Consider the following 17,027-nt stretch of genomic DNA (forward strand, 5'->3'; position numbering starts at 1 on the left):
AAGTGAACTACTATATGCAAGAATAACAATTTCCATCGAATATCATCTCCCTAATCTTTCTATCTCTTCTCACTTTCTTCAATTAAAGAAAACACTAACTACACGCAGCCATTACTCAACCAACACATACTGGTCGCTTTAGAGTCAACAGCACAGTTATCTAGCAAGTGAAGACATCAGGGCCGGGTGCGACATAAGGCTTGCCGTCGTTGTCTGGGTTGCCAGACGAGCCGTAGATGTTGATAGTAATTCCACTGGTTTGAGTCAGCAAAGCTCTAGGTCATATTCGAAGACTGTGTTTGGAAGGGCAGGGGCGGCAGGGTATAAAGGGCACCCGGGGCTGAGGGCAAGAAAATTGAAACTTACGGGTCTCCAGATGAGTAGGCGCCTGGAAGGCTGACGCCGCCAGAGAGCGCTGTGGATCCGCTGCCAGTGACGCGGATGTTTGCGCAGGACATGTAGAACTGCGCGCCGCCGGCGCTGTAGGCGGAGTGGAGGGCTATTTGTGTCAGTATGGCCGATCAGAGATCTTGAAATTAGGGAAAACTTACCGATAAGCTCAGCACGCATGAGGTAGTCACCAGGGGCAATGCAGCTGGGGAGGGTGAAGTACCACCACCCCCCTCCGGAGACCATGGTGTCTACTCCCCAGACACCGTTGTTGAGGCCCTCGAGCGCGACCTTGGTCCACGAGAGACCTTTAGGGTCGGCAGAAGAAGCATCGCTCACCTACGCCTAAATCAGCATTGAAGCATCGCGAATCTCCAAATGACTTACCTTTGCGAGATACACCTGCGCAGGTCCGTGGTGACTAGAAGCAATGGGGTTATCAGGGTCATTTGAGCCCTGTGGCCCGCCGATGAGATGCTGCCAGAAGGTGCCGACCTTTGCTCCAGCGGGGATGGTGATAACATCGCTAGAGACTGGGCTATGGAGGCCGGTGTTACAGGTGATGTCTGCGCTCAGGACATCCTGCACCGGGTTGTTGGAATCAGGGGCTCGGACTCCGAAGAGTAGGCCTTGAGAGGCGCCGTCGACAGACACCTCCTGGAAGATGGTGTGTGCGGAGACAGATGTGGCTGTCAGGGCAGCGAGGGTAGCGGAGAATTTCATACCTGCAATATATTGTAGATATAGAGACACAGTAGCAGTTGAGGACGGGGGAAATAGAGAGTGGTAGATGGTAGGTTGTAGATGCAACTGAATGAGGAAATTGGAAGAGAAAGAGCGGAAGTTGGCCTGCCTTTGAATGCAAAAGTTGGATTTAAAAAGCTCAAGAAATCTGCCTCGAGGACCTACGTTCAGTTCCACTATTCCCCAATCCCGCGGGCCTTTTTCTCTAGATGGCACAGGCTATCATCTATTCTATGCAGCCAAGCGCGGCATTCCACCAGCTCATAAGGCGTAAGAGCTGAATTCTCGATGCCGGACACTGAATTCGTGGTCACATGTATCAGCGTCGACATGGAGTTGGCCTGGAGATTGTAAGAAAGAGTGTTGATCTTCATCCTCCCTTGAGGATAATAAGGGGGGCCGGCGGCCCGTATCCAACCAAGACGATCGACAAAGTTATGGATGACAACGGAATTCCTTGATTGTCATGAAAGGGCATACCCAAGGCCTATTATGAAGTGTTAGATTCTGACCGGCCGTACGAGATAGATGGGACCGACGTACGTGTGGGTTACGGATTAGGATTTGGGATCCATACTGTGCTGGTACTAGTCGTCGTGTTGGACAGCGCTATAGAAGCCAAGACGTCCTTATAGCAAGACCTCGTAGCCGCTTCAACTATAGTTTTACTAGACACGCACGGCGAGGTAGAAGGGCGCCCATCAATGCGCTCGAAAATCCCCGGAAGCTTGACGGTCCATCGTCATGGCATAATGATCCTCCTCCCAACAACGAAATTCACCAAGCCACCCTGCATCACATCCCACCACGTCATACAACAACACATTATATTCAACCTGCCCCAACGCATCATAGCCTCTATATTGAGTCGCCCCCAAAGGTCCACCTGATACCCTACAGATTACTTCCATCAACATGCCATCCTTGGCGTTTCACTTGGACCACGGCGATCCCTCCCACTGCCGGCCCGCAAACCCCGCCATCCCCCACCCTGCACCTCTACATGAAGCATCCCGCGCAGCGCCACCACAGACATGCATCTATCCCGCCATATCCCATATCCCGTCCTTGCTGAGGCTTCTACGCTAGAAGGAAATGGTAGGCGGATGGGTAAATGGATAAATGAGTCGCGCTTAGGCCGTGCACACGTGGGAGGGGCATGAGGGGCAATGCAGGCGTGCTACCTACCCTGTCCTGGACGTCTTCTAGAACGGGAAGGGGGTGTGTCGGAATTGGGCATGGCGCCGGTGATGGGTTGCTGTCAAAGAGCGGTCTAGGGATGTTCCCCAGACTTCTAGCTTGTCGGGCGATCTGGGGAAGGCCGCTAGAAGTGCGGGGAGGAAGGGACGGGAGGGTCTTGCAGGATGCTTCATCGATGAGCGGGGCGATGTATTGCGCTGTGGGCTGCAAGAAGGAGGGGCTACGGGATACTGCCTAATGGGGATGCGGATGGCGCATCGAGATTACTTTTACCGGAGCAGATCACTTATTCTCCGAAGCTGCACTTGCGTGCTGAAGAGGGTGTAGCGAGATGTGGGACTGGAAATGATACTGTCTGCATCGAACGTTCGATGCAGCGACGTGCATCTGGGATTTCACATATGGACATGGACCAGCTTGACAGCCATGAGGTAACTGATACCAGTTGGGTGTGAATAGGAAGGGATCAAGGTAGTAATAATATGACATTGGCTTCGTGGCTGACTTATTCGATCTTGATACAGACCTTTCCGACATGCTTCCCGTCAGCCATGTATTGAATAGCCCTGGATAATTGTTAGAGACCTCCTAGATGTATGTGACTGCGGGACGTACTCTCTGGCCTCCTTAAACGAGAATACCTTGGAATCTATAACTGGCTTGATATTGTTTGCAACGATAGCCCGGTTCTAAAAGTGATAGTTAGCTTACGTCTCAGTTCGGAAAATGCAGCAGTATGTACTAACCATGTCCTCAAACATGTCCTTGCTGCCCACAAGCAGACCCCGGACAGTACAAACATTGATTAGAGCGTCCAGGAATTGAGGCTGCTCCTTAGTAGCAGCCGCCACAAATCCAATAAGAGAAATGATGCCATCAAACTGCACAGCCTTGAGACTCTGTGCCATAGTACCAGGTCCACCAACCTCAATCACGTGCTTCACACCCACGCCCCCTGGAGTCAGCTCCTTCGCCTTCTCGCCCCAGTTTGGCGTCTCCTTATAGTTAATCACATGATCCGCTCCCAGCTTCTTCAAGATTTCCATCTTGGCGGCTGACGACGTCGTGGAGATAACCTTCGCTCCTGCTGCCTTTGCGAACTGAACAGCAAAGAGAGATACTCCACCAGTGCCCTGTGTCAGGACGTAATCACCCGCTTTAATAGTAGTGAGGCCATAAAGAGCGTTCCAGGCCGTCAGACCTGCTACAACGAGAGTGGCCCCTTCGAGGTAGTTTAGATTGGAAGGCATATTAACCAAGCCATGTTCAGGAAACACGCCATGGCCTCTTAAAGCGCCGTCAGTAGCGCCGCCTAATCCTGTAGCAACGGATGCATAACTGATAGAGCCGCTTTGGTGGCCTTGGTTGAACAGAGTCACAACCTTGTCGCCCTCTTTGAATAGGGTAACTTTCGATCCGACTGCGACCACCTCGCCCGCACCGTCAGATAAAGCAACAACATCGTCCTTTCTAGGGAAAGGATACGAGCCCTATAATCTGTTAGTCATTGATTCTCTTTACTGACTAGGAGAATATTGGCCATGCCTACCGTGAGGATAGAGATGTCTCGGTAATTTAGAGATGCACCATGGAATTTAACCATCACATCATGATCTTCGACGGCTGGAAGAGGGCGACCACTCTCAAACACCAGGTTGTCAAGTCCAGTTGTGCCTTTCGTGACCCACGCGTCTGTAGTCTTAGGAAGTGACATTTTGAGTATAATAAAACGAGGTTTAGGCTGATTTTGATATATTTTTATTAAAATTGATCGGACAATAAAGAAATCATATAAACAGACCAGCTCCCCATAGACTTATATCATCCTCAGTGGGTTTGTCATTACCAAGCAAGGGGCAACTCACCGTAAAATATACGTCACAGTCAGTGGGCCCAGCAGCTTTTACTGGTCAAGCTGCAAGCCAAGCGTGGATCGAGCTTCAATTGACAAATGCCATGGCTATAAATCCCTTGCCTCATGGCTTAGAAGTGAATCCCCAAGCTTATAAATCCAATTGAAGCTCAAACAGTAACACTGGAGCTGTTTCTAACTAGGACCACAAGCTCAGGTTTGATGTCCTAAGTTGGGAAATATGGTTTTAAGTTCTCGGTATCCGAATTATCCGGCATTTAACCGGCCTGGATTGCTGGTGGAACTGCCGACGCAAAGAAAGGGCCGCCTCTTCAATAGTGCGGTGAGGGCCTTTAGTGGAGAAGCTAACAAGTAACATCACTTGAACTAAAGGAAAAAGAGAAGAGTTGACGGATTAGCCATCAATGGTAGTTGTGAGTGAGCTTCATCGTGCCTCGGCAAGTAGTTTAGGAGCAGTTTTGTCCTCAAAAGCTATCAATGGAGAACCACTTCGCGAGGACACCCTTGGTGTATGAAGCGGGGGGAGAAAACGTGACTTCTAGGAGATGTATAAGAACTTCAAATCCCACAGTTGATTGTCATGCTCCATTCCTTGCTTGCCATGCCTCAGAAAACGACAAAAATAAATGCAAATAGAACAACAAACCTGGGTCTCCTTTACGCCATCAGAAGCCCCTTGCTTCGTTGGATAGGAGAAAAGACATGTCATGTGACATGAGTCAAGCCAGAATATTCGCTTCGATGAATCAGGATACTATGAAGATGACCATTTCTGTTGGAGGCTTTGACGTCTGAAAGAAGAACAGTGGTTCATTCTTGGCCGAGATGGACGGTATGGGACGCATTTCCATCGAGTATGCCGATCCGGTCGCGGCCACGAAGAGCAAACACGAAGCGAGTCATGCGAAGTCACCAGCCCCGCCAGGTAAACGACATTCCTTCCCTTCGTCCAGTATTAAATAAGGATTAGCCAGTCAATCCGAAAAATGCAACCTTCCAAAGAGCACGTCCATAATCCCCGTACCCCGTCAACATGCTCTCTCCTCTCACCCCAAGTCCATCACTTCGATCGCCATCCGTCACCCCCATACCCCCATACTCCCATCACCCTCCACCCCCAAATATACCCTGTTGCCGACGCATCACAGTCCCAAATTAAGCACACCTCACCGCCACCCCATTGGCTAGCGCACAGGCATCTGTCGCACGGCTCATGCGGAGAAGGGCTGGCGGCGTGGACATGCCGGATTCTCGGGCCGGGCGTGTCGGTGAGGATGTTTGGTGGCGCTGGTGTGAGACTGAGTTGGCTGGTGCGCTGTGTTGGACGGCGAACGCCGTAGTTAGAAAGAGTCGGCAGATAGAATGAGTTGGCTAGTGGTGGTGATGACCGCCGTAGAATCCGGGTTCGGCAATGGGGCAGGACGGTGACGGGGAGGTGGTGTGGGATGGGATGGGGTTACGGGGTTTGGCGTCGTGGGGAGTCGCGGGGAATGTGCATGATGGTGGACAACCTGTGTGGGTTGCTCTATCTGACACTGGGGTATTGCTGCAGAGATGCTATATTTTGTCTGTGGTTTAAAACCGAGGATACTCGGAGAATGGCTCTCTTGGAGAATTGGCAGTGGGATGAGTCCTGGGCTAACTTCCTTGTTGACTCGTTCTAGCGCAGCTGCTAGCTCGTCGTCGTCGGCCGTGTAAACGGGGATAAAGTGTGATGGCGCGGTGACGGGCGATGGCTGAGACCATTCGCGTGGCACACATGACGAAGGGTCTGGGCGGGGGGGGGCGGCTGGCATGGAACATGGAATCCTTCTTTGGAAGGCTTCTGTTCGAGGACTGTGCGGCCGGATAAATTGCCATTTATCCCCAACCCCTGCAATCATAGCCCCTCCGTCCGATCTCAGACTACTCGTATACACGGACTAGGTTATGCCAGCCACCTCGCAGTGAAGGGCATGTGATTCGTGGTTGGGAAGTGGCTTGACGCCGCCCCTCACATACCCTGGCCATACGGGGGGGGAGCTTCATAGATTGTCTAGGGCTTCTTACTCGGCAGAGGCTTGTCCAATGCGCTCCACAACCGTGATTGCAACCACGCCGCCATCCATGGGTTGAGGCGAGGGAGCGAATGAGCGCGCGCCATACTAGGCTCGCAAGCAGGTGTATATTAGGCATCGGACCGTTTACAAAGTTGGGGGCGTCGAGGTGGTGGTTGGTAGGGACGCGATCCAGGGCGACTAGACATGGAGACCGCCTCTGGAAGGATGTACGCCAGCTTCGAGAGTCTACGAGCTACGCGCGACTCCTCTGTTTCGGGCGATCTCCCCCTATACTCGGTCTGATCTTGGTCGAAGAAGTCAGGAAGAACATGGAGAGCCTGTCCCAGTTGGGATACCTCAATCTAATTACACCCTCATCGACGTGGTGAGGGCGGGTTGCCGGAGCGGAGACTTCAGGCTGACAGGGCCTAGAGTGGCGCAAGGCCATGGTAGTGTAGACATGCTGCTTCTGTGATGGTAAGACACGCCGAGCAACTTGATTAGAATGTCTATGTCTTCAAGATGCAGGGAGCGAACGTGCTGGTTGAAACAAGACTGCGGGGAACACCTATGCAAGGTAAAGATAGTCAATGTAGAAGTCCAGTTCAGTTCTCGATGTTGATCAAGTTAGAGTACCCTCTATGAAGCAGACCGAGCCAGGGCAGGAGCTGCCACATTCCATCCAGAACCACGGTAAGTTAGGTAAGTATGGAGAAGCCAGAGCTAACCGTACAGCAGTACTCGTAGAGAGGGAATAGACCCCATTACCTTTTGTCAATTGAGGGGATGACCCCAGGCCGAGTCACAATCGACTCCCTACTAGTAAGTATGCTAGTCGGGAGCGACTCTAGTAGCGCAACGCGAAGTAACCACGACCAAGTGTTGAAAGCGGTTGGTTGCAAGCCACCAACCGCCTTCAACACTTCTCACAACATTCTAGGGCATAAACTTCACCGGCATCAATCCGATGAATGCCTGAGAGTCTCCACATTGTATCACCGAGAAAAAAGAAATGAAAAGGGTCAAATTCGATTCGCTGGAATTAATCCGTTGGATAACATGTCAACCACCTTATAACGTGATCCGAGGTGACATGAATTGGCCAGACTGAGCTGACTAGGACCCGCTCCGCACTATGCGGTGTGATTGGCCAGTAAGTCGGGTCTTGGGCACCCCTTTGGGCATGCAGTAGAAGGGCAGTAGAAGGGTCGATGCTAGGTACTGGATCAGCCACGATGGGTAGCATCTCCGACGAACAGACCAAAGACTTGGGGCTTGTTCTTTCTTGGAACTGGCGGCAGCTTGCAATCTAATGTGTGGCTCGCGCCGGCGACAGCGCCTTGGAAACAGTGCGGCATAGGGCACGCCATATAGTGCAGAGCACGGTACTGTACTCACGCGGAACGCAGGAGAGGATACCCTCACAAAATGTGGAGAGCTAATGTGCGCGCCGAGGAGACCATTATCTCCCCTTGGTTAGTATCAGCTTTGATGCTTGCTGAGCGGGGAGCGGGCTGCTACGACGCTGGGACGTAGCCGAACGCCTTCGCCAGATCCTGCCGCACAAGGCACCCCGATGCGTAGATGCATCGCCCTGACAGTTGCCGCTGTCGAGGACGCTGGCGACAGGGAGGAGGGCGGTTCGAGTACATTTACACATTCCAACACCAGGTTGACCCAGTCTACTCTTCTAGCACAGTTCTTGGCACGCCACATATCAGTGGCCATGGAAGGCTTCCATGATCAGCACACTCATACCCCAGAATATGACGGCAATGAAGGCGGCTTTCCGACATTGGCCAGGACGGAGGTCCCCCCTGACCTCCACGGCGTAGCTGCACGCGCATGAGGTACAGCTCAGCACAGCGCCACTCAAGCATGCCTGAGCATAGCATAGTATAGTACCGCGCCTTACAGCTCCGTGCTGGTCAACACACCGCAACCGCAACCGCAGTACAACAACACAACACAGTATAGCTGCGCATCGGTATGAATGATGCCGCTTTCGGATCCACCATGGCCGAGCGAGATCTCGGAGGGCAGAATACCGTGATCCTTGTTAGTCCCCTGTTAGTCCTTTGGTGAAATGTCAGTCTATCAACTGAACTAGACCAAAAGAAGCACAGCGTATACTATTCGCCTTAGTTGCTCTCCACAACAGAACAGAAAAAGTGGCCGAGAGGGTCGATGTACCTTTACATCTAGTTTGTACTGCAGATTGCGTGGAAAGCTATGTGTCGGTACAAAAATACGACGACCCTTAGCTACTCTAGTGCGGTCTCCCCGCTCAACTCCCCGCCATGGAAAATTCTACGCGGACTCACCCCAATGGCCTCCACACACACATACTACCTACCATACAAGGCGCCGTTCAACGTATTCCTCTACTATTACTGTGATCTTCTCCAAACGCCGCCGGCCCCCCTCGCCCCGCTGTCGAGGATGTGCATGGATATGGATGGGATGGGGCTACCATAGTGTGATTATCTCCGCTTGTCATCTTGTCGTCTTCACTCTGCGCCCCCCCTCCTCCCCCGTCTTTCTCTCTCCTCATTTTCTCTTCCCTCCTCCATCATCTACTCATCTACGAGCAAATCATATTGCCGGGCTTCCCAGCGCATCCCTGATCGTGATCAGCCAACCTCCTCACCTTCTTAGTCCACTCAAAAGTGTTCTGACATCCAAGCCTCATATCCGTCTGCCCATCATCCCATCCTTCCATCCATCCACTCTCACTCCCCCACACACCTTAGGGACCCTGTCGTCTCGTGGACCGCCCATTATTATTGCTATTATAGCACGAGGCGTATGCCCGATAATTCATGCACAACGGCCACCACCCATTCTAAAGGACGTGCTCAGCTTTCCTCACATCCCCGCCTTCGATAGCAATATATCCTTGAGCAGGCATTCCGCTCCCTGGTAGATGTACACCGTACATCCAGGAAGCAGACGTCGACTAACTCTCTAACGCTCAACCCCGCCATGCTAGCTGCCCTGTCCCTGGCATAGTGTGGCACGCCCTCGCTCCCTAGTCTCACTTCAATCTGCTGCTCGTTTCCATTCTTCGGAGTACAAACAAAATAGATTTGTTGCCGCTTTGGGGTCCCTAACGCTACAACCTTCCCCAGATCGCGGAGAGATGCATGTTGAGATATAGTTGGGCTGGACACCACTCTTCTGACGCTCTTATTCTCCGTATCTCATCACTTCGTTTCACTCCTACACTACAGACTCATACGCCCGGTTGAAGCTCGCCGAGCCACGTCTACCAAGATAACCAGTGTCTGTCTATCATACTATCATTACCTCCCCGCTCCAGCCAGTCTTACCGACCAGCCTGGGAGTAGGCATTTCTCGAAAACTCACCAACCAAAATGCTTTCTAACCCCCTCCATCGCTATTCGAGTTACCACACCATGCCAGTCAACAACATGGTGCCGACTGGCCACATCCCATCGAACCACATTCACGGAGGCGGCTTGGACAACCTGGCGCATGGCTCACAGTATGCGCTACAACAACTGCAACGGCAGATCGATGTGCATCAGAATTCTCATTCGAATAGGGACTCCAATTCAAAGCATCGGCAACACCCATACAACGGGGTAGCCGGTGGCATGCTAGGCGGCCGAAGCTCCAGCATGAATGGATCTCAGGCTTCTGGCCCAGTCCGACGACGAATCAGCAGGGCCTGCGACCAGTGCAACCAGCTTAGAACCAAGTGCGATGGACAAAATCCATGCGCACACTGTGTTGGTATGTTGCCCAAATAATTATTGCCGCGACGATGCTAACGCCATACCTTAGAATTCAACCTAGGCTGTGAATATATACGTGAGCGCAAGAAGCGCGGAAAGGCATCGAGGAAGGACATTGCACAACAAGCGGCAGCAGCAGCAGCGGCCGCGTCAGGCGATGGCCAAAAATCTCCTACGGCCGGATCGTCGGGCGACAGGTCGCCAATCGAGTCTCGAATGGAGCACAAACCATCGCTCGGCGAATCATCCGATGGGAATCGACGAAACTCGGGAACCGCGAATGAACTCGCAGGGTCGCAAAATATCAACAACGCGCATCTGATGAAAGGCAATGGACGCGCTCGAACCAGCGGACAGCTCGGTGATTTACCACACCAGCTCCAGCCAATAATGACAAACCGACACGACGACGCCATGAGCCAGTCACAGATGGACAGCCCAACAGAAATAGGGCTCAACGGCTACGGCGCGATGCATGGCTACAATCGATCTGTCAATGGCCATCTGATGAATAGTAATGCATCCGTTTATTCCTCTACTTCTTTACCCGGATACCCAGACCTCCCCTACGCCATCCAGAGCCCCCCACATTACCCAACGAATAATCAATCCCCCGGATTCAGGCTAGGGGACAGCCCCATGCCTGGGTACTCGATGGAGACACCCACCGTCGCCTCCCCTGGCTGGGCCTCCATCGAGTCTCCCATGAACCAATATCACATGACACCTCACCATCATGTGCAGACACAACTGAGATACCCAGTCCTACAGCCTCTTGTCCCTCACCTGACTGGGATAATACCCGTCTCGTTGGCATGCGAGCTGCTTGATCTCTACTTCGCCAGCTCGTCGTCGGCGCAGATGCACCCAATGTCGCCGTATGTACTTGGCTACGTCTTCCGTCGGCGGTCATTCCTGCACCAGACAAAGCCGCGCCAATGCACCCCAGCACTCCTGGCGAGTATGCTCTGGGTGGCCGCACAAACTAGCGATGCAGCATTTTTGACAATCCCGCCATCAGCTAGAGGCCGAGTTTGCCAGAAGCTCCTGGAGCTTACTGTCGGTCTCCTTAAGCCACTCATCCACGGCCCTCCAGCTGATGAAGCATCGAACAACTTCTCCGATACTGTCATCAACGGAGTTGCGTTGGGTGGACTGGGCGTAGCCATGCCTGGCACTGTCAGTGAAGAAGCCATGACTGGCGAAGGCGGCGCGTTCGGTGCTGCTGGCGCTCTGGACGACGTTGTCACATATATCCACCTAGCAACTGTCGTTTCTGCTAGCGAGTACAAAGGTGCAAGCCTGCGCTGGTGGAATGCAGCCTGGTCGCTGGCCCGCGAGCTGAAACTCGGTCGCGAGCTACCACCAAGCTCCATACCGCAACCCGACCATGATGTGGACGCCGATGGTGAAGCTGATGATGATTTGGAGACCTCACATCCTCCTACCGGCTCACCTGGTAGTATCACGGAGGAGGAGCGTGAGGAGCGCCGGAGAATCTGGTGGCTAGTTTACACAGTAGACCGACACTTGTCGCTGTGCTACAACAAGCCCCTGTTTCTTCTGGATGTTGAATGCGATCGTCTGCTGCAGCCAATGGATGATACATTATGGCAGAGTGGGGAGTTCTATTCCGGTGATTCTAGCCTTCATATTACTTCCCCGAACGGCTCAGCCCGAATCAGAAGGAAAGGACCTAACTTTGAGTGTACTGGCCATAGTATATTCGGGTATTTCTTGCCCTTAATGACCATCCTCGGCGAGATCGTAGATCTCAACCACGCCAAGAATCACCCGCGATTTGGCGTTGGGTTCCGGTCGGCCCAAGAGTGGGACGACTACGCCAATGAGATAACGCAGCAGCTTGAGGCGTATGGGCGCAGCTTGAAGGACTTTGAGTTAAGGCACCTGTCTACCAATGACGAGAACCCAGGCGCGAACAATGGCACTGGCCCTGATGGCATGCCCATGGGTCAGAATGACACTTCGTCGCCGCACTCAGTCAATACGACGACGTCGCGCATGACGACTGAGTCGGATATCCAGACGCGCATTGTTGTCGCGTACGGCACACACGTCATGCACGTCCTCCACATTCTCCTCACTGGGAAGTGGGATCCTATTTCGCTCCTCGACGATAACGATCTTTGGATCTCGTCGCAGAGCTTTATTAACGCCACCGGTCACGCCGTGTCAGCTGCCGAGGCGATAGAGAACATCCTTGAATTCGACCCGGGGCTGGAGTTCATGCCATTCTTCTTCGGCGTTTACTTGCTCCAAGGTAGCTTCCTGCTCCTACTTATTGCAGACAAGCTGCAGAGTGAAGCGAGCCCCAGCGTTGTCAAGGCCTGCGAGACAATCGTCAGAGCCCATGAGGCATGCGTGGTTACGTTGAACACAGAATACCAGGTTCGTACTAGACAACTACTTATAACTTGTGAGCATTGACTAATAAATTTATAGAGGAATTTCCGCAAGGTCATGCGCTCAGCGCTCGCGCAGGTGCGCGGTAGACTACCAGAGGACATTGGGGAGCAGCAGCTTCGACGACGCGAAGTGCTTTCGTTGTACAGGTGGACAGGAGACGGCACAGGTCTGGCTTTGTAAGACTAAAAATATCAAGTTGAAGGAGTTTTCGTTTGGAGTCTGGGAATGGATGGGGGATGGGGGATGGGTTATAAGATATATCTTTGTGTGTTTTTTCGTCTTAATGGGGGAGTTTTCTATCAGTGGTTGGGAAGGCTGATTATAAGAGGTGGGGATCACGAGCGGGATGAATTGTCGATGATATCAGGAACTTTCTATATATCCCATACCACAGTTAAGGTATTTAGCAATTGAGAACTCAATTATATACTCTACTTTATAAAACAATCCCATTAGACATGTCTTGTCTTGTGAAGATGAAGATGAAGGAGCATCTGGAATACACCCCGCACGTGACATAACTTCCCCAGAACCAACAATTAACCGACCACAATTTTTACCCCTCGCCCTGGCCTCAAAACAGTCACAACCCCACCACTACCCAACTACCACAATCACACCTTCAAACCGCCACACTGTACACCCCACGCCTCCTACACCGCACAACCCGTGCCCTCCTCCACCCAAACACCCGCAAAATGTCGACCTTCGCCGCCCTAACCTACACGCCCGCCCAATCCGCCGAGATCGCGCAATGGCAGACCACCATCTCGCGCCTCTCCGACGAAACCGCCCGCCCCGCACTGCTGGCAACCCTGAACTCGCACCTGGCCACTCGCACCACGCTTCTGGGCGCCCTGCCCTCCGTCGCGGACGTGGAGCTATATAAAGCTCTCTCGCCCGCCATCGCGAGCTGGAGCGCGGAGGAGCGCACGGGGAAGGAGGGACACCCGAATTTGGTCCGCCATATGGACTTTGTGCAGGGGTCTGATCTGTTTGGACTCGCTATTGGAGAGGGGGATAGGGTTAAGGTGGATAAAGATGAGGTGCTCTTCGTGAAGCCGCCGGTGGATGCTAAGGCGGAGAAGGAGAGGATTAAGAAGGAGAAGGCTGCTGCTGCTGCCGCTGCGGCGGGTGGTGCGGCGGCTGGCGCGCAAACGACACTTCCTGATCGCAGTGGAAACGCTAAGGGACCGAAGGAGGCTGCTGCTGCTGCTGGTGGAGAGGGAGGACAGAAGACACAGAAGAAGGAGAAGAAGGAGAAGGCGCCTAAGCCTCAGAAGGCCCCCGCGGCTACGGCTCCACTGAGCCCGTCGCTGATTGATCTCCGTGTCGGACACATTGTGAAGGCGATTAAGCACCCCGAAGCAGACTCGCTGTTCGTCTCGACGATTGCGATGGGAGATAAGGCTGGGACGGATGATACTGAGGAAGTGGATGGTGTGGTGTGCCGAACGGTGTGCTCGGGCCTGAATGGGCTGGTGCCGCTGGAGGAGATGCAGGGCCGCTACGTGGTGGTGGTGTGCAACCTCAAGCCTGTGAAGATGCGTGGAGTGAAGTCGTGCGCGATGGTGCTTGCGGCGTCGCCGAGACTGAAGGAGGGTGAGGTGGATAACCATGCTGGGCCAGTGGAGCTGGTGACCCCTCCTGCGGGTTCGAAGGCGGGAGAGCGTGTGTGGTTTGAGGGATGGACTGGGGAGCCGGAGGGTATCCTCAACCCAAAGAAGAAGGTTTGGGAGATGATCCAGCCTGGATTTACGATTACCGACGCGTTTGAGGCGGCATTTGATGCCGGCGCAGTTAAGGAGCTCAGCAAGGAGGGCGAGGAGCCCAAGACGGGTCTCGGGAAGCTGGTTACCGTTGGTGGCGGTGTGTGCACGGTTAAGACTTTGGCTGGTGGCATTGTCAGGTAAAAGGGGTGCATATGAGCTGAATCGGCTGGCACAAAAGAAGTATAAAGAGCTATAGAAAGCCTTACAATAAATGTGTAGACTGCCGAACCGGATCTCTATGACTTTGCTTCCAAGCACGGAACTGTCCCTGGAGTCCCCCATCTACGCCTTAACCCCCCCAACCCTATCCCAGCCAACCTCTCAAATAGTCTTCTCTCCGCCCCTATCAGCCCTTGCCAACCTTCTCCGATAATTCTCCCTGAATCCCATTCTACCGACGGTTCCCCACCCGATAACCCCAATAAACAGGACAGCCCACGTGCCCGTGATGATGCCTCCAATGGGGACGATCGCAATTTTGGTGCCGGGAAGCACAAAGGCGACATCGGCTATAACACCAACGGCCGAGATCGTAGCCATGGTGTGGGGTTGATCGCTAAAGAGGCCAGTGACGAAGGTCGCTTCGAGGGAGGAGAGGGAGCTGTTCGCCGCGTTCTTTGCGACAGATAGGGTGACGACTGGGATGAGGATGGCCTGGAGTGCGGTCCTGGGAGAAGACGCGTTAGCTTAATTGGCTCGCAGCGGATTTGGGACGAACTTACGAGTTCAGATTTGCGTTCTGCAGCTCCTTGTTTATCTGTCCAACGAACGCAAAGCTTTGTGCCATCACCGGTGCCTGATCCGCGCGCTTCGCGAATAACCCCCTCTTCGACGGCGGCCACGATAGTGGCAACCCGCGCGCTGCGACTTGCGGCCTAGCTACCAGGTCGGTAACGGGCACAGGTTGAACTTGCGCGCCTGCAAAGCGAACGTCGATGCTGACATCGGCGGGTGCAACACCGGCGAAAGCGCCAGTTGCCGGGCCGATAGTGAAGAGGCGTAGGTCGGCTTCAAAGACGCCGGTGGAGTTGTCTAGGAACGGAAGATTGTAGCACATTGCCATGCCGGAGGGGGAATTGGCAAGACCCCTAAGCATAACGAGAGCAGTAGTGCAAGCGGCCATTGTGGAGGCGTTCCAGTTGGCTGGCGGGGCCGGAGGGGTGTCCGCGCGGCGGTAGAGAAGGTCGCGGCCGTCGTCGGCGATGCTGGAGATGTAGTTCTTGAGGAGATCAGAGGGTGTGTCGGCGCGGCGGTTGATTGTTGCCACTGCTGCCGCGGGGTTGTTGGCGGCAGGAGAGGGCGGGGATCTGCGGCGATAGAGAATGTTTGTGTTGTTGGGGAGGAGATCGAGGTTCTTGACGTATTCGAGGACTATGTCTGCCACGTTCTCGGTCTTGCTTCGAGACGCGATGTCGTCTGTCATGCTTTGGGGGATGTCTGATGCCGATAGGCCCGAGACGCTGGCTGCGACCAGCGCCGCCGTGGTGATTAGGCGTGGCAGCATCATGGTTCGATGCGGTGGCCGTCTTGTCTAGTAGGGTCGTGAGATCTGAAGGCAACGAGTGGGCTCTTGATAACGCGGCAAGTCTTCCGGAATGACTGTATAGATAATCTGTCTGTACCAGCAGAGCAACAGAAAAAAAAAAGGTATTAAAAATATGAATTGAATGGGCCAGCCCAGAAAAGAAGGGTTCGCAGTGCCAGCGAGAGACGATTAGTTTCCAGGCCCGACGAGCAGGAAAGAATTAAACATGGCGAGAAGAAGAAACAAGAAAGAAGATGTTTAGACAACGATAGCAACGTAAGAGCAAGAGCCCTTGGGCAAGGTGAGGGAGATCATAGTCATGCAATGGTAGGGTGGAGAGAAAGCCAAGCGTTGGAGGTGAAAACGCGGCCAGGTATGAGACTTCACATGGCGTGAGCAGCCACAGCTGCGATACGAGGCTGTGGGGAAGATTAAGCTTCTGAGACGAGGGTCTGAGGTTGGCAGGGGCGTGGAAGGTTTGTGATTATCAAAATAGGTATAGTAGGAGTATGATGGTTGTATGGCAGTTGCATTGTTGAGCTGTCAGGAGGCTCCATGTCCTCCAAGGGCTCTGTGAGCTCTGATGCGGACCCATGCCATGGGTTGCATGGCGGTACCAAGCCGCCGCGCTCGACCTCGACCACGGCCTCGACCTCAGGGGCTTCCAAGCGCCGTACCAGACGTGGACCGAAGGCCGAACAACCCGTACTGACCAGTATCGGCAAGCAGCCACCGCCGGCGAGTGACCGTAGAAATACACCTACAATACTCCACCCAGCCAACTGAGCCCGAGTGATGAGTGCATCTCAGCATCTCGAATACTGTACTTGTACCGTAATCGTTATGTCGTCGTATTCAATTAAACCCGGCGATAGCTCGAGCATCTCGAGTTTGGAGGGGTGTCGATGAGGAGACGATGAGACGTGCACTGTCTCTCATCTTGTGTGGCCAAGCAACCGCGACCCCTGGCGCCTCGTAAGGTTGTCGCAGGTTCGGCACCACCAGAAAATCTCTGCTTTTCATCCTTGGCGGAACATTATTCCCTTCCTCTTGAAGAGCGGCTTTCATGCCACCTTCATGGTCTATCCAACTTCTGAACGCGACCGAAAGGAAGGGTGGAGACAGCAATTACAACCACGTGATTATGCGATGCGTGTCACGTGATTACATAGCAAAAACGACTGGGATGACACTTTTATATTGCACCGCTTGTCGGCCCGGATTGTCGTCCTATAGCATCCAATATGCACAGAAGCAGCCGTGCACATACTTATATGCTTGGTATGGTACCGCACA

At 53.4% G+C, this 17,027-nt stretch overlaps 7 protein-coding genes across 7 annotated transcripts; 4 read left to right on the forward strand and 3 right to left on the reverse strand.

Annotated features, from left to right (window-relative positions):
• Nucleotides 1-160: 160 nt before the first annotated feature.
• On the reverse strand, nt 161-1,113 carry VE01_01414 (uncharacterized protein; the record flags this gene model as incomplete). The annotated part of the gene is made up of 4 exons (XM_018270936.1): nt 161-254; nt 367-499; nt 552-729; nt 778-1,113. 4 exons carry the CDS (start codon nt 1,111-1,113, stop codon nt 161-163), a joined length of 741 nt encoding a protein of 246 aa, XP_018134156.1.
• Nucleotides 1,114-2,839: 1,726 nt separating this feature from the next.
• Nucleotides 2,840-4,048, reverse strand: VE01_01415 (uncharacterized protein; the record flags this gene model as incomplete). Its single annotated transcript, XM_018270937.1, has 4 exons — nt 2,840-2,900; nt 2,950-3,023; nt 3,081-3,824; nt 3,884-4,048. The coding sequence occupies 4 exons, from the start codon at nt 4,046-4,048 to the stop codon at nt 2,840-2,842; spliced, it is 1,044 nt and encodes a 347-aa protein (XP_018134155.1).
• Nucleotides 4,049-6,204: 2,156 nt separating this feature from the next.
• VE01_10735 (uncharacterized protein) lies at nt 6,205-6,901 on the forward strand. The gene is made up of 2 exons (XM_059464187.1): nt 6,205-6,823; nt 6,878-6,901. The coding sequence occupies exon 1, from the start codon at nt 6,336-6,338 to the stop codon at nt 6,633-6,635; it is 300 nt and encodes a 99-aa protein (XP_059320170.1). The 5' UTR covers nt 6,205-6,335; the 3' UTR covers nt 6,636-6,823; nt 6,878-6,901.
• A 773-nt stretch (nt 6,902-7,674) lies between these two features.
• On the forward strand, nt 7,675-8,408 carry VE01_01416 (uncharacterized protein; the record flags this gene model as incomplete). Its single annotated transcript, XM_018270938.2, has 2 exons — nt 7,675-7,721; nt 7,783-8,408. 2 exons carry the CDS (start codon nt 7,675-7,677, stop codon nt 8,093-8,095), a joined length of 360 nt encoding a protein of 119 aa, XP_018134158.1. The 3' UTR covers nt 8,096-8,408.
• A 26-nt stretch (nt 8,409-8,434) lies between these two features.
• VE01_01417 (uncharacterized protein) lies at nt 8,435-12,862 on the forward strand. The gene is made up of 3 exons (XM_018270939.2): nt 8,435-10,005; nt 10,057-12,416; nt 12,471-12,862. The coding sequence occupies exons 1-3, from the start codon at nt 9,624-9,626 to the stop codon at nt 12,612-12,614; spliced, it is 2,886 nt and encodes a 961-aa protein (XP_018134157.2). The 5' UTR covers nt 8,435-9,623; the 3' UTR covers nt 12,615-12,862.
• A 161-nt stretch (nt 12,863-13,023) lies between these two features.
• Nucleotides 13,024-14,433, forward strand: ARC1 (G4 quadruplex nucleic acid binding protein). The gene has a single exon (XM_018270940.2). It carries the CDS (start codon nt 13,133-13,135, stop codon nt 14,345-14,347), a length of 1,215 nt encoding a protein of 404 aa, XP_018134150.1. The 5' UTR covers nt 13,024-13,132; the 3' UTR covers nt 14,348-14,433.
• Nucleotides 14,434-14,516: 83 nt separating this feature from the next.
• On the reverse strand, nt 14,517-16,878 carry VE01_01419 (uncharacterized protein). The gene is made up of 2 exons (XM_018270941.2): nt 14,929-16,878; nt 14,517-14,873 (listed from the first exon to the last, which is right to left on the reverse strand). The coding sequence occupies exons 1-2, from the start codon at nt 15,711-15,713 to the stop codon at nt 14,528-14,530; spliced, it is 1,131 nt and encodes a 376-aa protein (XP_018134149.1). The 5' UTR covers nt 15,714-16,878; the 3' UTR covers nt 14,517-14,527.
• Nucleotides 16,879-17,027: the final 149 nt, after the last annotated feature.

This window comes from Pseudogymnoascus verrucosus (genome assembly GCF_001662655.1).
Source record: "Pseudogymnoascus verrucosus strain UAMH 10579 unplaced genomic scaffold scaffold_4, whole genome shotgun sequence".
NCBI classification, from domain to species: Eukaryota; Fungi; Ascomycota; class Leotiomycetes; order Thelebolales; family Thelebolaceae; genus Pseudogymnoascus; species Pseudogymnoascus verrucosus.